This window comes from Zootoca vivipara, chromosome 4 (assembly GCF_965207765.1).
Source record: "Zootoca vivipara chromosome 4, rZooViv2.hap1.1, whole genome shotgun sequence".
In the NCBI taxonomy this organism is placed as follows: domain Eukaryota; kingdom Metazoa; phylum Chordata; class Lepidosauria; order Squamata; family Lacertidae; genus Zootoca; species Zootoca vivipara.
Window position 1 is genome coordinate 67,984,551 of NC_142587.1, and position 23,097 is coordinate 68,007,647.

Sequence of the window (23,097 nt, forward strand, 5' to 3'; positions counted from 1 at the left end):
GAATGTGTGATAATATTTATTAAAAATATTAAAGCCATGCATATGGGAAAGAAAGTATAAATTACTCTAATAAACTCAAATGAAGATAAAACATCCACAGCTTTAGCCATGGCAGAATTCCTGCACCTATTCCAAAATATGCAGCCTGAAAAAGACCTGATCAGATATAGAAACCATTCTGATATGTTCACTAAGAGGAAATTAGAAGCAACACATTCTCCAAGAATCTTATTAAAGATCAAGAAACTGTCAAGGGCATACACAATAAGTAATATATACAAGGTGGAAAGAAATCTGTACCAGCAAACAAAAGTATGGATAGCATTCTTCAAAATAAACTGCACACTGTTTATTAAATTTTCAAGACTATTGCATTACTTATTTCAGAAGTGCACAATTAAAATTCTGTCAAATTAGTTTTCATTTTTTGTTGTTTCATTCTCCTGTTACATTTTCTGATATCAAAAAAAGGGGGCAGATATTATATAAACACTGCATATCGCCACCAGAGGATTTGTGTCAGGGCCAATTTTCCAGATTAATTGAAAGAGATACTTACAGGGTGATAGTTCACATATTATGTTAAAATATACAGATCATACATAGCACAATAACTGTACGAAAAACCATCAAGTGTGGGTTTCATCATTCTCTATTTTCACAGGCGCAAGAAAGTTTAGAGTTTTACCATTGTTTTATCATTAACAGCAAGAGGTGAAGCCCATACTCTCCAACATTTACCAATGAAAATAGGGATGTCCAATTCCATGATGATAATTTTACTATTTATACCTGACATTCTTACTGGGTTTCCCCAGCCACTCTGGGCAGCTTCCAACAGACAGTGTATAAAACATAACAAAACATTCAACACTGAAAAACTTTCCTATACAGGGCTGCCTTCAGATGGCTCAGGTGTGGGATAACTCCCTACCCTACAACATTTCTCCAATGAAAATAGGGACATCCTAAGGAAAAGCAGGAATTCCAAGATCAAATTGGAAACCAGGATGGCTTCTCTAAAACAGGGACGTCCCTGGAAAATAGGGACACTTGGAGAGTCTGGGAGACCTAACAATATGAACCACACACTTACCCTGTTTAGAGAGTTGCACCACCAAATTACAAGTGGCAGCTCTCAATGCAAAGGAGACTGGTCGTTAGTCACATTTTTCAGACGAACATTCGCATGCTTCCCTAGAATATTATCGTCCAGGTGACTTGCTTTCTACAGCTTTAGGGCAGCTGCCAAGGATCTCCCTCTCAGGACTGGTCCTGCCTTCCTCGAATCTCCCATTTTCATTTTTTGGCCCAGCAGCCATTTTAAAATTTCCTGCAATGCTATTCCAGAGCAATGGTCTGGCAGAGCATTGAAAGATATTTAAAATGGAAGGATGCTTGCTGCAGCATGTTGCAGATTGCAGTGCTTTTGCTACCAATGCCCACTAATGCTGTAAGAGCCATGCGTTTTCCTGAGGAGCGCTTTGAACTGCTGGTAGCTCTGTTTAAAGTGCCACCACAGAGAGGAATAAGGCAAGTGGACTAACAAGGGATAAATGTGAACAAATGCAGTTACATATAACAAACTTCTTTCTGACTAGGGGATAAGGACTATGGGGAAAATGTGACAATGCTGAAATGCAAAGTCCCAAGACTTGTACCTCTTTTTGCATTACCGAGCCAATGCAGAGCATTCTCTATGGGAGCCAGAGTGGTGTAGTGGTTAAGAGGAGTAGACTCGTAATCTGGTACACCGGGTTCATGTCTCCGCTCCTCCACATGTAGCTGCTGGGTGACCTTTGAAGTCTCTCAGCCCCACTCACCTCACAGAGTGTTTGTTGTGGGGGAGGAAGGGAACGGAGAATGTTAGCCGCTTTGAGACTCCTTCGGGTAGTGATAAAGCGGGATATCAAATCCAAACTCTTCTATGGTTTGTCTTAGTGAAAAGAAACATATTTAAACTTCAGAAGACAGTTACAGAATGTAATTGGGTTCTTAACTCCTGGAAAACTCATTTACAAAATCTCAGCCTATGAAATGCAAAGAGAGAAAAGCTCATTTACTTGGTACTAATTACTGGCCAGACAGTGAATCAATTCTGTACCATTTCACAGCAGAGAGCTAGTAATGAGCATTTCTAACTTTCATAGAATTAGTGGTCTAATGGGGAACATGCTGTGAGCAAATGGAATACAGTTTGCTAGCTGAGATTTATGATAAATTGTGCTGTCAGAAGTAACTAACCGCTGAGTAAAAGTCTCCCCTGATTTTTTTTTCCTGAGTCTTATTTCTCATTTCAATGTATAGTGTTGCTGCTCTCATTGCTGTTAACAGCTGAAAGTCAAGGAGGGTGATTTGTTTATTAGGTACTGCAGCAGATCTTTGCTAAAGGGCCCAGCATTTCAAGGGGCATCCAGTCATTGTTCTTGAAGTCAACTTGCTTACTGAAGTGCTGCTTCTGACCAAGTAGTGGGGAAATAGTTAATTAACAACTTGGAAATGTGCACTTAATTTTCATCTCACCAAATAACTTTGGAACAGAATAATGGGGCTTCCACATCAATTCCATTCCAGACAGCTGCTAGGTGCACATGCAGCAACCATCAATAATATTATATTCAAAAACCTAATCACATCTTAAAGTTCAAGAGAACTCTTAGCTACATTAGGTTGGCCATGGAATGTTTGTGGCAGGTATTCGTTCCTAGATCTATGATGTACACACTTCTGTTGTCAAGATGTTTGTTTCTTTGGAAAGCCAGCTGATGGAGACAAGGGAAAACTGCCAGACCTGATCAAAGGCAGAAAGGAATGAAATCCACAAGGTAAATACAAAGAAACTTTGTAATAACTCCCCCTTTTCTGCCTAAGCAGAATCTAATGATTACTAAACTTAAGAATACAGTGGTACGGTACCTCTACTTACGAATAACACTACTTACGAATGTTTCTACTTACGAACGGAGCTCCGTCCTCCATCTTGGATGCAGTTTAGATAGGATTTTTTCTACTTACGAATTTTTAGATAGGGTTGCTTCGACTTACGAATTTTTTCTCCCAATGCATTCCTATGGGATTCAACTTACAATTTTTTTCAACTTACGAATGTGCGTTCGGAACGCATTAAATTCGTAAGTAGAGGTACCACTGTACTAGGTTTGTTTAGAATCAATTTGTTACATGCTTTTACTTGTAATACATTTTATCTTGTTTAAGAGAAAGAAATTGCTTCATTGTTTGGTGGCATTTTCAAATAGAGGCAGTGCCTATCCAGTACATTAGCAGGTTTTTACGTGAATACTGTAAAGATGGAAAAGGAAATAGAACACAGAAAGCATGCCTTAGGCTACAATCTTCCCTGGGATTAAACCCCACTGAACTCAGTATTGCATCTTAGAGTAGACCTATTGAAATTAATGGTTGTAAATTAGTCATGTTTATTAATTTCCATGGATCCACTCTAAATTGGACTAAATCCTTACAATGAAATCTTACCGGTAGTTATGTCTACTCAGAAGTAAGCCCCAATGATTTCAAAAGACCTTGACCCCCCCCTTACTTCTGAATAGGTATGTATAGGGTTGCATTGTTAGGCCTGTAAGAAATTAGATTGCATGTGTTGTGATTTGTGACTCCTGTACCAATCATGGGACAACACAATGGAAAATTAAGCTGCCAAGAAAAGACAACAGAAGACAACAGAAAAGCAACAGCCAGCACCAGATGGTCTTGGATTGTAATTTATTGCCCGTGGCTGTTCACCATGGTGGCTGGGACAGTTGGGAGTCTCATACTGTAAGTGCACGAAGCACATCAGATATGCGTCGCATATACCACCTCAGCCATTATGATAGCAAACGTGAAAGATAGGGTATTATCATAATCAGGATATGTATACAGAATGGATGTTGGCAAACCAACTCTGTGTTACACAGATGTCTGCAAATGTGGCATGAAGGCTGACAACATTACCCCGCCATGTGGGAATCCCGTGCAGATGATGGCAGTGCCTGGAGACAGGCAGTCAGGTTGTGTATCCACAGCAGTTATCAAAGGAGGAATAACCGCTGAGAGGAGCGCAGAGGGAGAAGATACTCCGTGGTGCACCTGTAGCAGCAAAACGGGACATCTTCACCTGCCCCACCCGCACTAAAACAGGTCTATCTTGTATCAGTCTCTACAGCCACAGCAGGCGTTGGAACTCTCCAATGACTTGACTTTATCCCCAAAGAAACACTCTTCCACCTCATGAGAAGAGAAGAATCCTTGGAAAAGACCCTGATGTTGGGAAAGATTGAGGGCACTAGGAGAAGGGGACGACAGAGAACGAGATGGTTGGACAGTGTTCTCGAAGCTACGAACATGAGTTTGACCAAACTGCGGGAGGCAGTGGAAGACAGGAGTGCCTGGCGTGCTATGGTCCATGGGGTCATGCAGTCAGACATGACTTCTAAACGACTAAACAACAACAAAAGAGATGGATGGAGCAGATGCTAACTCCGGTTCACCCAGTGTATTTGTAATTTTGTTGATACTTGTATAAGGTGATGCAGGTGCAGAAAACCTGAACATGACATATTAACACTCTTTATTTATTTTACTGTACAAATGATTGCAAAAAACCCTACGTGAAACTTCTTTTCTTTTTGTAGCCATTTTAGAAAGCTGTAAATTGGCTGCAGGAATAAAAAAAAAGCATTGAAAAGCATGTGATGTTGAATTTTAAAAATAGTGTCCTGTCACACAAAACTCCTTTGTTAACACACTGGTAACAAGAATAGGGGGGGGGGGGAGAAACCCACCCATCTCATTGCATGACTATTAGGTGCCACCTAGTGGCCATTATTGTCATAATCTAGCTTTCAAAGTATGTCAGGATTAATATGCCATACAATACCAATCTTTAGTTAACACTGGATCAGAAGCATCCAATGAGGCTGAATCTGCAATGAAGTGTTGCACTGTCCAGTGTTCCTGTTCGGTTAGCCTTTCTTTAGTATACTCCATTCAATTTCCCAACTTACCCAGTTTCCCTTTCTAACCCCCTTCCCCTAAAACAGCCTGTCTGCGTTCTGTACTGGGCTTGTGAGTCCTTATTGGCTTGTGTCCTCATATAGAATTCCCCCAAATCTTGGAATCCCCCAAAGTCTGCTGATACTTCTTATCTGAACATTGGAAATGTAAGGTGTTCTTTGAGAAGTAACCTTCCTTTCTTTCACATGAAGAAGTGGGATTTAAAATTTAAAAAAAAAACTGGTGAAAAAGGTGTGTTGTCAGTCTTCAGGACTGTGGTTTGGCAATGAAGATCAGATTGCCATTGCTATTACAGTTCTCACTGTATGATTTTTATGATGCTGCTTTGATTTTAATTAACCTTTGAGATTTTCTGGTTGGTTGAATTGGCTGTATTTACAAAATAAAAACCCATTTACCTTTACAGAATGTAAACCAAATGAAGGGAACTAAAACAAGATCAGTCTTTTGAAGACTTTCACCAGCCAGAAAATTAATATACAGCAGAGACTTCTCCAAAAACAGCAGACTTAATATTAATAAACAACTTAGAATAATATGCTATTAAATTCTCAGAGTGAATTTCTCAGTTAACCACAAAAGACAACATAATAACAAGTGATGAAAATAAAGGCCTAGCACAAAATCACTGATAACAAGTAGCATTTGATATCCACCCACAAGACCGCCCCAAAAGCACACACACACCCCTTTTGCATGAGGTTTTATTCTATTATGTGGGAGAAGAAGCTTTTGCTAGTGTGGAGCAGAGGCTGGGAGCAAAGGACCTGGGTAGAGCAGGGAGGGCCCCAATTGCAATAGTTCAGGGTAGGGGGAAGTATGGTGTGGGAGGTGGGGCAGGCCAGATATGGGGCACATGGCACAGACACTTAGTGAGTGTGCCATATACCAGCCCCACATCCCATCTGGGGAATTGTGCTGGTCCTATCAGCCAGCAGCTGCTGTTGCTGAATGCCAGGCTTTGAATAAGACCTCCCTCATCCATGATCTGATTGTGGATGAGGAGGCTGGTCTGGTCTGTCACTGAGACCTGGGTGGGTGAGCAGAGTAGAGTTGATCTCACCCAGTTCTGTCCACCTGGGTACTCAGTGCAGCATCAGGGCCAGTGTTAGAAACTGAGATATGAAAGCTAGGAACTAAATGACACATTCAAGCTAGGTTAAGGGCGCAACAATGGAATGTCTAGGCATGCTTTTTTATAACAAGAATACAAAACTGAAAAGGAATGAACTGCAGCTAAAATATTATGTTTATTTTTCACATGGTCTAGTCCTTCCCCTGCCCCCCCCTCTAATATTCTCAGGGTCTCTTCTCCAGTCTTCAGAGAGTAGCTGGAAGTGGGGAGGCAGAAAAAGATCCTCCTTTTCTTCCACTCTGCAGTTTTAATCTGAGCTCACAAATGCTTGCACTAATGAAATTCCCTGTCGCAAAATGTGCCTAGAACAACGGGAGTTTCAAACAATCATCAGGGCAGACTTGAGGGTTGGGGAGGGAGAGTTGTTGTGGTCTATAGAAATTCATATTCTCTCTCTCTCTCTTTCTCTCTCTCTCCAGGCTCTCTGCCCAATTGAGGGGGATCTAGAGCACGGGTGTCAAACACAAGGCCCGGGGGCCAAATCCGGCCCGCCAGACCTCGTCATGTGGCCCGCCGAGAGCCCCAGCCAGTGGGACCCAGCAGCGGGACCTTGCTGCTGAAGCGCCGCACCGACAAAGCGCCGACAAACAGCTGGGGCCGGGGGGGGTGTAGAAAGGCAGCCAGAGCAGTGCTGCGTGGAGCGCCCTGAGCCACAGCAGGAGAAGGAGGAGGCAGCTTGCCGGGTCAGCGCCCGGCAGCGCCGCACGGAGAATCCTGAGCCTCTGCGACGCAGCAGTGCTCTGTAGCACTTTGAATCCTCCTCCTCCTGCCACGGCTCGGCGCCTGGAAACGGCTGCTGCTGCTGCTGCTGAAGCACAGACAAAGCATCGCGGCAGGAGGAGGAGGAGGATTCAAAGTGCTACAGAGCAAGCCACCGCCTCCGCCTCCTCTTGCCTCACCTCCTCCTCCTCCTGCCGCGGCTCAGCCTCATGAACGTGAGCTCAGCAGCGGCTCAGCCTCACGAACGTGCAACTCTGAGGCTTTACGCACTTCTCCTAAAACGGACACCCGCTGCCTCACGCTGCACGGGAAATGCTTTTTGCCCCTGGGTCCCTTCGCGCTCTTTTCTGGCGCTGAATTAAGGCGGCGACCCCCCCCTTCCCTTTCTTTCTTCCTCTCTCTCGTTCTTATTCTTTCTTTCCCTCTCCTTCCTTCCTTCTTTATCTCTGTCTTCTCTCCCTCTTCCTTTTTCTTTCCTTCTTTATTCCTTCTTTCCTACTCTTCTTTCTCTCACCTCTTTCCTTCCTCTCTCCCTCCTGCTCCCTCTTTTCTTTCTTTCTTTCTTTCTTTCTTTCTTTCTTTCTTCCTTCCTTCCTTCCTTCCTTCCTTCCTTCCTTCCTTCCGTCCTTCCCATCTTTCTTCCTCTCCCTCATTCTTATTCTTTCTTTCCCTCTACTTCCTTCCTTCTTTCTCCCTTTCCGTCTTCTCTCCCTCTTTCTTTTTCTTTTCTTCTTTATTCCCTTCCTTATTTCCTACTCTTCTTTCTCTCCCCTCTTTCCTTCCTTCCTCTCTCCCTCCCACTCCCTCTTTTCTTCCTCCCTCCCTCCCTCCCTCCCCTCCCCTCCCTCTCCCTCTCCTCAGAAACATAGGATGCTGCTTTATACTTCTGGCCCTTAAACCCTGGAACCAGGAGAGCAGCTCCAGTGAGTCAACCTCAGCCAGTCCCTTTGGTGAAGGGTGGTGGCTCACTGGCAGAACATCTGTCCTGCATGCAGAAGGACCCCAGCATCTCCAGGTACCAGTAGCTCTGCAAAGCTCCTGCATGAAACCCTAGCGAGCCTCCACCACCCAGTGCAGTTACCAAAAATCATTTTTCAATAAATTGTACAATAATTGTACATTTGAATATCTACTTGCCATTATTCTGACTATGTTTTTGCTTTCAGAGCTAGTTATTACTTACATTATTACAAAAAACAGTAATAATTGAATGCAGTGACAATAATTTATGATAATAAAGAGTGGACACATAGTCCTACAGATACAACCCGCCCTTTGAGGGTGACCAAACTGCTGATGCGGCCCCCGATGAATTTGAGTTTGACACCCCTGATCTAGAGCATTCGTTCATGGCATTGGGCATTAAGGGATTCAACTGGTTTACGGCCCACTTCACTGCCCAGCAGTTTCCTACAATTCATTCATGAAAAAGTATGGCACTGGTAAGCTGAGGTTTCACATTCTGCTTGCTTATAACTGCATCACAAATGAAATAAAGTCCTGTCTCTCCAAGCTTTCTACACAACAGAAGGAACTGGGTGGCAAACATGAAACAAAGGCTGATTAGTAAAGACAATATTAGTGGATCCCTTGTTGCTTCTTCCCTCTTTCTGCCACTCAGAACATTCCATGAGTGGAGTTCCACTCAAAGGAACTTACAGAGACCACAGACCATGTCCTTTTATATAAAGATTATTGCCCCATTGCTTAGAAGAATGCCCAGAAGTTCTAGTTTGGAATTCTCCAGTTTATTTCTAAAAAATGGAAAAACAGCACTGGTCAAAAAAATCGGCATCATAGCCTATAAAACCCCATTCTTACCTACTGGATCTACATAACCTTCTATCTCTCTTTTAAATTATTAAGTCTTCAGTTTTGCTTACCTACCATTTTGCTTTACTTTTTTTATCCATATTAGTATTTTTTTGTATTAAATAGCGTGCACTGGTTTTAAACCGTATTATAAATTATAGATAGATACACACACACACACACACACACACACACACACACACACAGGAACTTAGGATCTAAGATATTATGCTAAAAATGCAATACATGAAGTGATTATGAAAGACTGTTTAGAATCTGACTACTTTTAAAGTGGCATAAGTAGGCATTTTAAGTAGGCATTTACCTTGTAACTTATAAGAATCACCTGAATGCTACCAGCGAAGGACACATTTGTAGACTGAGATTTTTTTGTGGGCTAATAAAATCTCCTAATAAACATTATTGTAAGCTAGTAACTTTGGTATATTTATTTGCAAGGTTGGCGTATGCAATTAGGAAATTTACAACCCAGTCCTCCATTTAGCTATAGCTCTGTTGGAATTGCATCCTTCTCTACTGTGGTGGAACTGCTTGGAGATACATGATTATAATGGTGGTTGCACAAGGCCCTACGCACCTGTAAACTCTCAAGGAACAATGAACAAAAATGGCTAGAGTGTCTTTTTCATTAGTGATGCTGATGAAATTTGAGTAAATGGGTCTTGAAACACAGACTCTCCCTACTCATAAAAGCATACTCAATTCAAGTTGACTCTAGGACCCTTCAAGACTAATGCTGACTTGAAATGGAGTTTGTCCACCATCCCTGCCACTTGTTCTCCCCTTACCACTGAAAACCAGATCCAGAGCAGGCAGCTGCCTGATTCTAAATTGAAAAAGATGCTCTTAGGCATGTCCATGAGTCATTTACTGCCAAAATGGTGAAATCTTCTTTCTTTCTTTCTTTCTTTCTGCAACACAGAAACCTACAAACTCCACAATGCCAGCAAGAAATGGTCATATTCATCTAAGCCAGAGAGGCGTCCTCCCTGGTCATTTGGTTCCCCTTTCCTAGTAAGAGGACAACTAGCTATACAGAAGGGGCATCTCGCGGCGGGTAAGATTCACAGACATAAGCCTATCTCTTTGCAACCCTGTGCCACCACTGGTACCTTCTTCTAATTTTCAAGGGTTTGGCAGGATTATTTCTGCTGAAGACTGGGCAATTGCAGAGGAGGAAGCTGCTGAATAAATATACTGTACAACTTAGTTTCTCAAGTCTCCTTCAAATGATCAAAATCCCCTTTAAGGTTTTTTGAGCCATCTAAGGGAATAATACGTGAAGAGCCCAAAATCTTTTCATGGTCTCTTATAGCCCTATGTTATTTACTCTAATTGGCATGGTTTTTCAGTGTCCAGGCAGATGTCCCTCACCAATATTAACTGGACTTGGCAAAAACATAGGACCTTCTGCATGCTAAGCATGTGGCCTACCAATCAGCTATGGACCTTGCAAAAGCCATTCATGATTCAATAGACAACAAATTAGTACTACAGTGGAACCTTGGTTTTTGAGCGTCTTGGAAGCCGAACGATTTGGAACCCGAACGCTGAAAACTTAGAAGTGAATGCTTCAAATTTTTTAATACATCTCGGAAGTCGAATGGCTTCCAAGGCACGTTTCTCCATTGAAATTGCCGACCACCCATTTCACCTTGGTTGTCAAACGGTCTTCCGGAACAGATTACGTTCAAATACAGTAATGTTATTACGGCAGATGCTAACAAAGTTGATGCAACTATCCACAATTGGTAATATTATTCTTACTCTTCCTGAATAATAATAATGTTATTACCAATTGTGAATAGCTGCATCAAATGTACTAATCTGCCATAGGTTTTGCAGGAGCAGATATCCTCAGCTCAGCTTAACAACTGAATAGTGGCTGTGACCAAAAGAAAGCGCTCCTTTAGAAACTGACCCTGTTCACATATTCATGTTTTTCTCTTGAGGAATGCAATGACTGCAAACGATGGAGATGATTATGGAGGCAGTAACAGCAATCTTTCCAAACAGAAGAATATAAAACAATGTAGGACATTAACAGAAGAATATAAAACAATGTAGGACATTTGACGCTTGCAGCATCCTGAAAAGGTTATGTGTTTAACATTTCTTTACAAGGAAGTCCTGGATTAAGAATAAAGGTTTATATATGGCTCACCATGCCTTTCCAAGACGTTTAACTGACCATAAAAAATATGTGTATACAGGGTTAAACATGATCCTATTCTGAGAACCCTACAGGAAAAAAGTAACTGGTGTTCAAGAACAAAGAAACAATGCTTATTCATCATGTACCATTTCAGTACAACAGCAGGGCCAGCCCAAGAATATTCTACCTTTAATAGCAGTGTGCAATCTAAAAGTTGAGGCATCCATTTTTCAGCATTGCAAGGAATAATGGGGAGCAGAATCTAGGTGGCTTCCTATAAATATTCCCGAGGGATAGCTCTGATAGCTTTAGTATAAAGCATAAAACTGCAAACTTGTAAAAATCAGAGACGGGGAAACTATGGTTCTCCAGATTTGTTGGACTCCAAATCCAACCAACTCCAGCCAGACAGGGATTACGGGAGATGTAGTGCAGCAATATCTGAAGGGCCGTAGGTTCCCCACCCCTACTGTAAATTTAATGCTAGCGACTGACAGTTACATTTTCTATTTCAATTATTCCAGCGGAGAAACGGTGAACTATAGCAGTTATTATTCCCCATTCCCTGCCCTGTTCATAAAACAGCACATGGCTAGTCACAACCCACAAGAAATAAGCAATTACTTCTAGAAATGTTAATGAAATGAAGTGTAAAGAAGTACTATATTCCAATTGGTTTAGTAACTTACATTTATCTGCCCTGAGTAGAGTACTAATGAAGGCAGTACCAGCAGGCCTTGATCTGTTGCTGTCTGGAGGAATCTAGTCAAGTAAACATACAGGAACCCTCACTAACCTGCACATTGTGATCTAGAATATTGCAGATTCAATGTTCTAGAACGCTTTCCAACTTTTACAGAAAAAAAAGGAGTGCAGCTCTTTTAAAAAACTGCACATGAATGTTTCAGAGACCGTATCCCCAACTTATTTTTCAATAAAAGCAACGAAGAGAGCACGTTTAGACCAATTTACGTGTACCAACTGCATTTCATAGAATCACCAAATTGTAGAGTTGGAAGGGATCCCAAGGGTCATCTAGCCTAACACCCTGCACTGTAGGAAGCTCAACACCCGATTCCCCATCCAATATGAAAGCATACCAGACCCTGCTTAGCTTCGCGAATGTACTAGCAGTTTTATTGCTGCACCACTTAATAATTTTATTTTGTGCATTGTTTGCTTTGAGTGCGTTATTCAATAGTTTTGAAATATTTATAAAAGCATAGTTTCAGTGTAAGATTTTATTTGTACTGTACTTAGAAGATGAAATAAAGGCACAATTTTATAGCAAAGAACTATAAAAACTAAACTACCAGTATCACTTTCAAAGCCTTATTCTGGAGTTTTTGATAATATAACTTAATGTGTTGCAACAACTTAATAATAATTTGAGTTGCAAAGTGCTCAATAACCAAGATCACAAAGCATTATTTCCATCAGATTAATCAGAAGTTTCCTTCCATAAGCCTAATTTTGCTAAAGAAGTTGGTTTCACACATTAAGAACCAGCATTAAGAATTTTTTTTTATTAAGAACACATTAAGAATTTTTTTTTATTAAGAACCAGCTGTTCTGCTTCTTTTGATATTCTGAAGTAACATACAATAAACCAGTCTCCTTTTTATGGTCCAGGGACGCAGCTGGAAAGATCAATTGTTATTATCATATTTTATTAATAAGTCTGTTCTTAGGGTAATGGGAGGGGGAAGAGAATCAAAGCTTTAAAACAAATAGCCTTGGAAATTTTAAGAACCAATTTGAGTTACTATTAATCTACAAATTGGTAGTTTTCAAAGAAAGTACTGTAAACAGAAATATTATTTTAGTTAGAATATTGCCAGTCTTGTGCATTTCAAAGTAATGGTAGTGAGCTTGATTTTAAAACTGTCAAAAGCTTATGTTCTGCATAACTTAATTTTGGATTTCAGAATCCCATTTACTGATGTCAAAGGAAGTCGTTTAACTAGTTTCAGAGGGTAAATTAAGCCCCTAATACTATCCTCAGTGACCTGCATAGGTATCACCATCTACCTCCTGCTAGGTTCTTTCTAATTAAGAAGAGTGACACCTGACATTAAAACAGCATCATTCCTCACTACAGCTGACAGACAAGTTCCGGAAACTCTGATTCTCTCAACTAGTGAAAGCATTTACAGTTCTTTGACCTTCAATTTCTTTTAGATCTGGGAAAACAACCACCGCTCCCCAGTGAAACTGAACAATTTGAATTTAAGCTGATTTATTTCTCCCCATCTAAAAATCAAGGGGGCCTAATGAGAGGATGCATAAGGATAGGAGAAGTGTCACTATATGCCCTTGAGAGGCTGAAACAAGCCAAGAACATGAAGACGACAACTAGCCAAAGCCTAATCAGCCTTTTTCAGGACTCCCAATTTAATCTTCTTCTTCCAAGGGTTCAAACCTTCAGTGGGTACCCAACTGTAATTTTTTTTGTTATGTTGGAAAGTAATATTTCAGAAATAATTTTATAAAATCTTATTTAAAGCCTCTATGTAAACCGGGGGGGGGGGGGGATATAGTGCTTCCCTCCCAGTTCATAAACACACACCTGTACTGTACCTATTTCTAGTCACGCATCAATCCACTTTACATTTTATAGTAATTCAACAGTGTTCCAACTTAGAAAACCTAAATTATTAACTTAAGTTACAGCCTGCCATCTAGTGTTCCAATTTTCACAAACTTTGTCTACAATGATGGACAGCAAATCCTGTCTACATCAGAAATACATTCAGCTCAATTGATTCTGAGTGGAGCTTATTTCCAAATAAATGTGTGCAAGTCAGCAACAGTGCAGGATAAACTCAGTATACCTCACTGCGCTCCATAGGCCTTACATTTGAGCAAACATGTCTAGAATTTCACTGTCAATTGGGCTTAAGGCGTTTTAAAAAACGCTTTGAGACCGAAACATTGCAAGGAGGAATTTTTTTAAAAGTCAGAATACTGCATCTTTATATACTGGATGCAGCATTCAAAATTCACCAGATGCCAGGCACATTTTGCTACTGATACAGGTCCAAACGCACAGAGATTTCTGGGTGCTAGGTTGGCAACCATAGTTTAAAAACCTCTGCCATAGATAATGGATAATTTCCCCTGTGTGTGCTTCTCCTTCTTGCATACTGGGACAAGTGAATTGTTGTTGTAAGCTACAGTCAAGCACTGTAGTTAAGAACATAGAATTGTCTAAGTTTAGCATTGGAAGGGACCCCAAGGGTCATCTAGTCCAACCCCCTTGCGATTAAGACATTTTGTTGTGGTGACCATAACATAGATTTTGAAGGCACCATTTGGTGCCTAGCTTATATATCCAACACTGACTGGATGCAATATACTTAGGCATTTCACTAAATTATGAATAATAATATCCCTGCAATTATCGGTAAATAAATAATTTACAGTGCAGTCTTACCCATGTCTACACAGAAGCAATTCCTATTGAGTTCAACAGGACTCACTTCAAGTACATGTGTGTAGGATTTCTGATAAAATACACTATTTGAATCCAAATCCTTAAAAAATGTTTTGTATGATATGGCCATTGTAGGAAACTATAGTTTAAGGGCTACCAGCAAATCAGAATATCAAGCCGAACTAAGCTCTGTGTGTGTGTGTGTGTGTGTGTGTGTGTGTGTGTGTGTGTGTGTGTGTGAGAGAGAGAGAGAGAGAGAGAGAGAGAGAGAGAGAGAGAGAGAGAGAGAAGGAGGGAGGTGGAGGGAGAGTGTGAAGACCCAGCTCATTCCCAGACTTGGATTGTTTTGTCTGAACTGCACAGATCTCAAGTTTACATATCTCAGATATCATAAGGCAAGTTCCAAAAGAACTGTTATCATCAAAGTAATGCGGCAACTTCAAGGACAGCAGTTTAGTACAACACTTATTTATTCACTTTCAGCAAATTTACTATCCAACTCCTTAAATAAACTTATTTCAAGAAAAGAATTGTGGTTTTAACTAATCGTTAAGAAATGAAAAACACTTTCTGGTATTTAACTGCCATTTGACTATTAACACCTTTTTAAAAATGGATGTTAAAATTCTCCAGAGGGGTATAATCCCTTCCCTTTTAGTCTTTATTTTATTAAATGTATTTTTATCCTACTCTTCAGAAGGACAACGGTCCAAGATAAGCTCACAACAATCAGTTGTGAGATAGTTCCCATGCCTAAATCTAAACTTTTATCTTGTGACTAAGGTCACTTTTTCTACATTCATTCTATCATCCTTCCTGCTTCAGGCTTTGGTGAGAAAGGTCAGTGAGGGCCAATTTCACACACATTTGTACCTCTCTACAATAGCTGGTTTATCTCAGGGTTGCTGTATAACATTTTGTCTACACAGAGGTCATCCTTACTTAAATACATTTTTCTGTGAGCAAAATAATCTGCGTCTCCCTAACCAAGCCTTGTAAAGAAACCCACAGGACTTACTTGCCTTTACACCAGTGCCTTGCCTCAGTAATGGACTGGATGAGAGCCAACAAACTGAAACTCAGTCCAGATAAGACTGAGGCACTGTTAGTGGGTGGTTCCCTAAATCAGATGGCTGGAAGGTCTCCTTCTCCTGATGGGGTTACACTTCCTCTGAAGGAGCAGGTTCATAGCTTGGGGGTACTCCTGGATCCTTTGCTGTCGCTCAGGCTCAGGTGGCCTCAGTGGCCCAGAGTGCCTTCCATCAGCTTCAGCTTGTGGCCCAGTTATGACCCTATCTGGACAGGGATAGCCTAACTACTGTTGTCTATGCTCTGGTAACCTCAAGGCTAGATTACTGCAATGTGTTATATGTAGGGCTGCCTCTGCAGACGGTTCAGAAACTTCAGCTAGTGCAGAATTCAGCAGCCAGGTTGCTCACCAAAGCAAGACAGTTTAAGCATATTACAGTGGTACCTCGGTTTACGAACACCTCGGGTTACGAACTTTCGGTTTACGAACCATCGAAACCCGGAAGTAAGTAACCCGAGGTTTCCGAGGCCCATGAAGGCCTCCATGGAGGCATCGGAGCGTCCGCGACTGGGACGCAGCCACGGAAGTGCTCCGATGCCTTCACGGAGGCAAACTGCACAGAAAGGAGCCTTTCCCCGATGCGAGTGCCCTGCGCTGCGGCCGCCTCTCAGTCAGGGCGGCTGAGTAAAGCGCGGGAACCCGGGGGGGGGGTTCTCTTTGGAAGCTCTTACCTCGCGCTTAGAAAAGGGCTTCCAGCAGCAGTAGCAGCAACAGCAGTGAGAGGTTTTGCGAGTCGTTTCGCTGCACGGCGGTGGCAGCGCTCGCAGCTCTCCTTCCCCCTCTCTCTGCGGTGCTGGCCGGGCGACCTTCCTCCTCCTCAGAGCAGACGCCACCACCAGACGCCAGGACTGGCCGGGGTGGCTCGCGGTGCGCCTGGCTCTGGTTGGAGCAGCGGCGGCAATGGCGGCTCTCTCAACCCCGAGCCTCTCCACTCCGCAGGGGCGCAATGGTGAAGGCCCGGCCTCGCTTCTCTTGACCCCTCCGCGAGGCCGGGCCTTCACCGTCGTGCTCCTGCGACGTCTCTCCACCTTCGGCGTCGCGCTCCTGTGGAGAGGCGTCGCAGGAGCACTCGCGTCGGGGAAAGGCTCCTTTCTGTGCAGTTTGCCTCTGTGAAGGCATCGGAGTGCTTCCGTGGCTGCGTCCCAGTCACGGACCCTCCGATGCCTCCGTGGAGGCCTCCATAGACCTCGGAAAGCTCTTGGTAGAAAGTAAAATTATTGTTAAATTGCTGCTTTAGGGGGTGTTTTTCATCGCCTGGAACGGATTAATCCACTTTCCATTATTTTCAATGGGAAAGTTTGCTTCGGTTTATGAACACTTCGGTTTATGAACAGACTTCCGGAACCAATTGTGTTCATAAACCGAGGTACCACTGTACACCGATCTTGGTCCGACTGCACTGGCTACCAATTAGTTTCCCGGTCCAATTCAAAGTGCTGGTTTTGACCTATACTGTATAGCCTTAAACGACTCAGGACCGCGATACCTCAAGGACTGCCTCTTCCCATATGAACCTATCTGGTCCCTGAGATCATCTTCTGAGGCCCTTCCTCGTGTGCCTCCTCGAGAGGGTGGCAACATGAGAACGGGCCTTCTCTGCAGTGGCTCCCCATCTGGGGAATGCTCTCCCCAGGGAAGGTCGCCTGGTGCCTTCATTATACACCTTTAGGCACCAGGCAAAAACGTTCCTTTTTAACCAGGCCTTTGGTTGACCTGGTCAACATCCCATATACCCTTTTAAAATGTGGCTCATTTTTGGGAGGTATTATTTTATTGCTTTTATTTTTTATTTTATATACTGTGATCTTTTTATGTGAACTGCCCTGAGACCTCTGGGTATAGGGCGGTATAAATAATAATAATAATAATAATAATAAATAAATAAATAATACACAACAGCAACTAGGCTGTTCAGGGCTGGCAAAGGAGAGACTCAGAGCTCTGCTCTTGAACAAACAGCCTATTGCATTTCTATGCAGAGCACTGAAGAGCGAGTTGCCCTCTTGGTTTCTTTGTTAGGCACAGAGTACAGACAGTGTGTCTCATCCCTTCTCTACCAGTTTGCCAGTGGCTGCCAACCTAGTGCTTAAATAAGGGGCTGTGATGAACTAGTGTTTTCGGAATTGCATGCTCCATGCTCCCACCCCTCACCAGTTTTGGTGATGTATATGACTGCCATAAAGTTGGTTAAAATGAAACTGGTATGCTCTTTGAGAACATGGTGAACTTCCACAAAATTAAAAGCTTCTTTGTAACTGCATCATTATGTCACTCATTATCTGACAGCCTGCCCCTTACAGAGAGGCCCAAGACAGAGACTGCTTCTGAAACCTTTGTTTGCACAAGCAAACAGATACATCCCAGCAGAAATGGTTTGGTTTCTTTTGAGTGACAATATTCGCCTCATAACACACAAAGTAGCCCTCTATGCCAGGGGGCTATCAACCTGGTCCCTACCGCCCACTAGTGGGCGTTTCAGGATTCTAGGTGGGCAGTAGGGGGTTCTACGGCACAAGCTGAATCCTCCTTCCATTGAGCACTGGTGGGCGGGAAGGAAATTTTACCATCAAGAAAGATACATTAGTGGATGGTAGGTATAAAAAGGTTGACTACCCCTACTCTATGCACTGGCTGCAAAAAGAAAAAAGGATAACATCACTATACGTTGTTGTGGTGATGCAGAGGTTTAATCTGAAATCAAGCTAGATTTAAGCTTGCAGGTGACTCTGGTATCATCTCTCTTACAACAAGGGTGTTGCCTTATATTGTGGATGTACGTATGTTCTGTATTATTGATGCAAGTTTGTCATGGCCTTTGGTTAGAATAATAAACTAGGTTATGTCTATCAGCCTTGTATTGTCTATGCATTAACACAATCATCAGGGGTAGGAACTATCCTGAAGGGCTGACACTGCCTGCATACTCAAACAGCTCACTCTTTCATCACAGATGGGGGCAAGTGTTATGTCTTCGAGGAAGGAGCAATTCCTGCTGAAATCCCAGCCTGATGAGATTCCGAGTTTTCAATTGGTACTAAAAAAAAATGGTGAAAAATACTGAGGCAGGGGCACAGTTTATTCCTGTTCAGGGTATTAGATAGGGTTCAACTGAATCCTCTAACTCTCTCTCCTCAAATGCCCAGCTAGGCACAAATAAGGCCAATAGCTTTCCATCTCCCGATCAGGAAATACATGCAACAAGTTGTGACTGAAAAGGTGCCAAGCTGTTTCCACAGAGGCTTGAAGAAAAACTGTGATGCAAACTAATAGCAATGCACCCCCCCCCCCAAGTGCATGTTCACTAACATGCCTTAGCTTCTAAAACACCTGGGGGTCTCCACAAGCACAAGCAGCTCCCTGCTTCATACAACTGCAGAGAGATGGCTGTACTTGTGGAGGGAGCTTGGAATGACAACAGGAGGGAGGAGCTAGCAAACTCATCCCCACTGGATTCCATCACAGTGTTTATTTTACACACATCAAACAACTGATTCACATATTAAAGATGCAAGAATAACAGCAGCAAATTTAGCTTTTTCCCAGCTTGAATGGGAGTGTATTAGGTTCCTGTGCAGACACACCCTTGTTGACAACAATCCTTTCATTTATTAACCACTCTGTATTGAGCATAGCAATTAAATTAAAAATAAAATGTACTTTAGAGATTCCCACAAACACGGTCTGCAATTCTGTGAAGTCAGACAGCTTACATGTAATTGATTTCAGTGGGGTTTAACTGCGCACAAGGTTGCAGCCATCGTAATTTTAAATGGAGGACAGAAAAGCTGAATTATGGAGTCCTGCATTTAGGGATTCTCCTCATTGTCACCAAGTAAATTCAACTTCAAATCAAACTGCAATGGTTATAGAAGACTGGCACACATGAGAAACCCTCAGGAACTCAAGTATGACCCAGCGCAAAAATGGAAGTGCAAAAGGAAGAACTGTCCTAGATTTTCTTCACAGAATATGGAGGTTTGTTAAGTATTTAAGGAAATACTGAGACACTATTATTATTTTTTAGCTTATATCAGAAATATTTTTCTCCGCTGTGTTTATCTCAAAAACTAAAAGATAAATGGAGCAATATGAAATTATTTCATGATGCTTCTTTACGTCAAGTGTCTAACATGGTAAGCCAGCTCAGAACCACCACCACCACCACACACACCCCGGAAAATATCATAGAAAGAAAATGTTTTTGTTTTTTTTAAAGTTACAGTGACTCTGCCCAATGGAGCTTAGCATCTAAAATTTCAAAGTGAAGGAGACAATAGATAGAAGAAAGAAAAGAAGGGAGTAAGGGGGGAAAGCAATAGAGAGGAGAGGGGCAGCATTAAGAACAAGATATGCATGTAAGCAAATGCCATTGAAGATACTTAAGTGTGGAATGAAGTTTTAAGCCAAAGGCTGCTTTACTTAAAACATCACTATGCTCTGTCAATATCCATTCATAATGGAGATGAATGGCTATGCAAATCTCTCAAGATACATGTGATGATCAGTCATACCTAGGGAAATCTGAAGACGGGAATGTTTTTATGCGGAGTTTCAGTTTTAGGTAGGAAGTATGAGACATGCTTGTGCTCTAGCCAAGACGTGCAAGTCATGCAGGTTTGCCTGAATAGAAATACTCAGGAAAACAGTGACATCACATTTTATTCATGCCATTCTTTTTTTGCTTGGGACGAAATCTGAATGATGTTCTCCAGTTTTAGTTTTCTACAGAAGGGAACAGGAGACCTCTGGTGGCCAAACAGACTATTGGCACTTATATTACTGTATTTTCTGTTCTGTTCCTGTGAAAGCTCATAAACAGCAGGGCCTATGGAGCATCTTATTACAGTACAAGAAATCACCAATTCCAAAGGTACCCTGTTGGTTTTTGTCTGCAGAATAACATGCCTACTCTTCTGAAATATGCTCTATTTAAACAGGAAATAAAAATCACTTGCTTTTTTAAAACAAGTATTTTTTTATGCTTTACAAGTTAATAAGCTTGCCTTGCTCATCAGCATCAACATAAAAAAGTGTGATCACAGACTATACACCTAAAATATGCACAATTCCAAAGACAGCACAGTGACCTAAAACGTTTGTTACGTTTGTAGAGTGGTTTTTACAAGTACCTAAGCTGTAGCTATGAAGGAGAGTAGCTGGGTACAGAAATCTGCAAAAAAATGCCACTGCATTAATGCATTCCTAGTCAATTAACCTTCCTTTGAAACGTAAACCCTATTTATCTTCTTCAAATGAAAAGAAATGGGCATATATGATTATGTTCAAATAATTTTAAGTGTAGATTTCATAACGTGAATTTTATTATACTTTTTTTTAAATAAAAAAATAACAATTGTCCAACCAGCTGTACATAGGCATTTCACATTCACAACACACACAAAACTTATGTAATGTAGAATGGACTTGCTTTACTAGGTGATGTGCAGAACAAATTCCCGATAGTCTGTGTGGACGGAAAGTTTAGCAGCAAGCAGCACTAGCTAGGTATTTGCTAAGGGAAGTATTTACAAACCAAGAAAAAACAAGTTAGTTTAGGTTATGACATCAACACTTCCCATTTTTAAATCCCCTATCAGTATATATCATAAAACATAATGAAAGGTTAAAAACAAGTGAAAAGCAAAAATAAATTAAAAACGAACTTCAATAGACCATTGTGGGGTGGGGGGTAGACTCTTAATTGCCTGCATAGGCTTAGCAGAACAGAAAGGTTTTGAGTAGGCCTTTTAACTATCCCTCTGATGTGCAGGGTTAAATCCTGTGTTGTCTACTCCTGCAGCCAAAACTGTAGGATTTAACCCCTGCAGAGAGCAAGCGCATCAACAGGTGAGTGGAGGGCTCAAGCTTACTACCATAGTTGCTGCCTCGCTCATTGGTTTCTTCCCACATCCCTGTGGACCAACTTTGACAGGTAGGCAAGACTGCCAACCATCAGTCACCTGAGCATAATTATGATGTCAGATGACTGAAAGGTGGCTGGTCCTGCCCATCTGACAAAATTTTCTGATGGGTATATGGTGAGATACAGATCTGGACCACTGGATCAAAAAGGTTCCTAGTCTGATCTAAGGGATGCATTGGGGGGGGGGGCTGGGCAATATATCACCCAGGACCGGGATGAGAAGCAGACTGGGATGTTTGTTTCACCAGCAGTATATAGCTGGTGAAACCACCACTGCTCCTGAGTCCCTCTGCCAGCAGCGTCTACTAGAGGGAGTCAAGAGTTCCTTCCTCCAGTGGGTGCTGCTAGCAGAGGGACTCAGTAGCAGCAGTGGTTTCACTCGCGATATATCGCTGAGTGAAACCTCCATCCCACTCTGCCCTCAAGTGATGCAGAGGGAGAAACAAGCTGTATCGGTGAGGCATCAATACAGCTTGTTCCTTTGATAGTGAGAGAGGTTGGGGTTGGCCTAGGGCAGGCGTCGGCAAGGTTATCTGGCCATGGGCTGGATTGTTCCCACGGACGTCGCCTGTGGGCCGGACAGGCGCAGCGCAACGCTGAAAATGGCGTCTGCGCATGTCCGCAGCGCCAGAAATCGCTTCTGTGGCTGCGCAGACGCCAGAAATCGTGCCTGCACAGAAGCGATTTCCGGCGTCTGGGCATGCGCAGACGTGATTTCCGACATCTGCACAGGCGCCATTTCCCGCACTGCTCAGCGAGTCCCCACGCCGCGCTGCACCGGTTTAGCGCAGCGTGTAGGGGACTCGCTGAGCGGGCGGCTCAGTTCCCGGATGGCCCATGGGCCGGATAAATGGCCTTCGAGCGCTTTATCCGGCCCATGGGCCGGAGGTTGCCAACCTATGGCCTAGGGTGTGGCTGTTCATTTGTGGTTGGCTGTGGTGGTCTTTGGTTTCATGTGTGAGTGGGGTGCGTGGGTATTTTGGATCAGGTTAGCCATACTGATTTGTATGCTGTTGGTGGATTTTTGTCATTGTCTTGTTGGGCTGTGTATGTGATAAAGGGGAAAAAATATGAGAGAGACACATTGCACATACCTGTGTAAATCAAGAAAATCTTTAATAAAAATACATTAAAAAATACAGCTTGTTCCTCCCTCTGCATCTTTAAACTGCTTGATTGAGCAGTGAGAGCACTGGGGCTATTTCAGCTGGGGGGGGGAACCTTCCCGATCCCCAGCTGAGCTGTGCAAACAAGCTGTATCGTCCAGCTGGCAAGCACCTGGGTGAAACTGACTCAGCTGGTTTGAGAGCTGGGGCAGTTTCACCCCAGTGTCTCGCAAGCAGAGGCCAATGCATCTTGTTTTGTCAACAGCACAGTATATTGCCAAACCGTGATATATGGCTGGCGATACACCGCAATGTTGAAAACTTGGTATCATCCAGCCCTAATATATAGTTATGAATGTCTCTTTCCACCATTACAGTAGACATGAATATTGAGTCAAAAGGACTGGGCAATTTATACCAAGCAACACCAACAGAAGAGCAGCAGTTGATAAACATGTGTACCTTTCTTATATGATGGAATTTAAGTGTATTTTGTACCTGAGGGTTGGAATCTCTATTTAATTTATGTTAATAAAATGATCAGTGGTCTTAGGCCAGGCATCCCCAAACTGTGACCCTCTAGATGTTTTTGCCTACAACTCCCATGATCCCTAGCTAACAGGAACAGTGGTCAGGGAAGATGGGAATTGTAGTCCAAAACATCT

At 42.4% G+C, this 23,097-nt stretch overlaps 2 protein-coding genes across 43 annotated transcripts in view; one reads left to right on the plus strand and one right to left on the minus strand.

Moving 5' to 3' along the window:
• The window catches only part of CD47 (CD47 molecule), a 636,578-nt gene that overhangs the window by 181,321 nt on the left and 432,160 nt on the right, over positions 1 to 23,097 (plus strand). The window lies entirely within an intron of this gene.
• Positions 1 to 23,097, minus strand: part of BBX (BBX high mobility group box domain containing) — a 126,693-nt gene that overhangs the window by 54,779 nt on the left and 48,817 nt on the right. For 10 of the 42 annotated variants that reach the window (XM_060273698.2, XM_060273693.2, XM_088668113.1 and 7 more), the window contains one exon: positions 1,662 to 1,936. The exons of 31 other annotated variants lie outside the window; for them this stretch is intronic. In XM_060273698.2, the coding sequence (XP_060129681.1) occupies positions 1,662 to 1,694 (33 nt within the window). In that variant the 5' untranslated portion in view covers positions 1,695 to 1,936. The remainder of the gene's footprint in view (positions 1 to 1,661; positions 1,937 to 23,097) is intronic. One more of the 42 variants, XM_088668102.1, reaches the window with a different exon arrangement.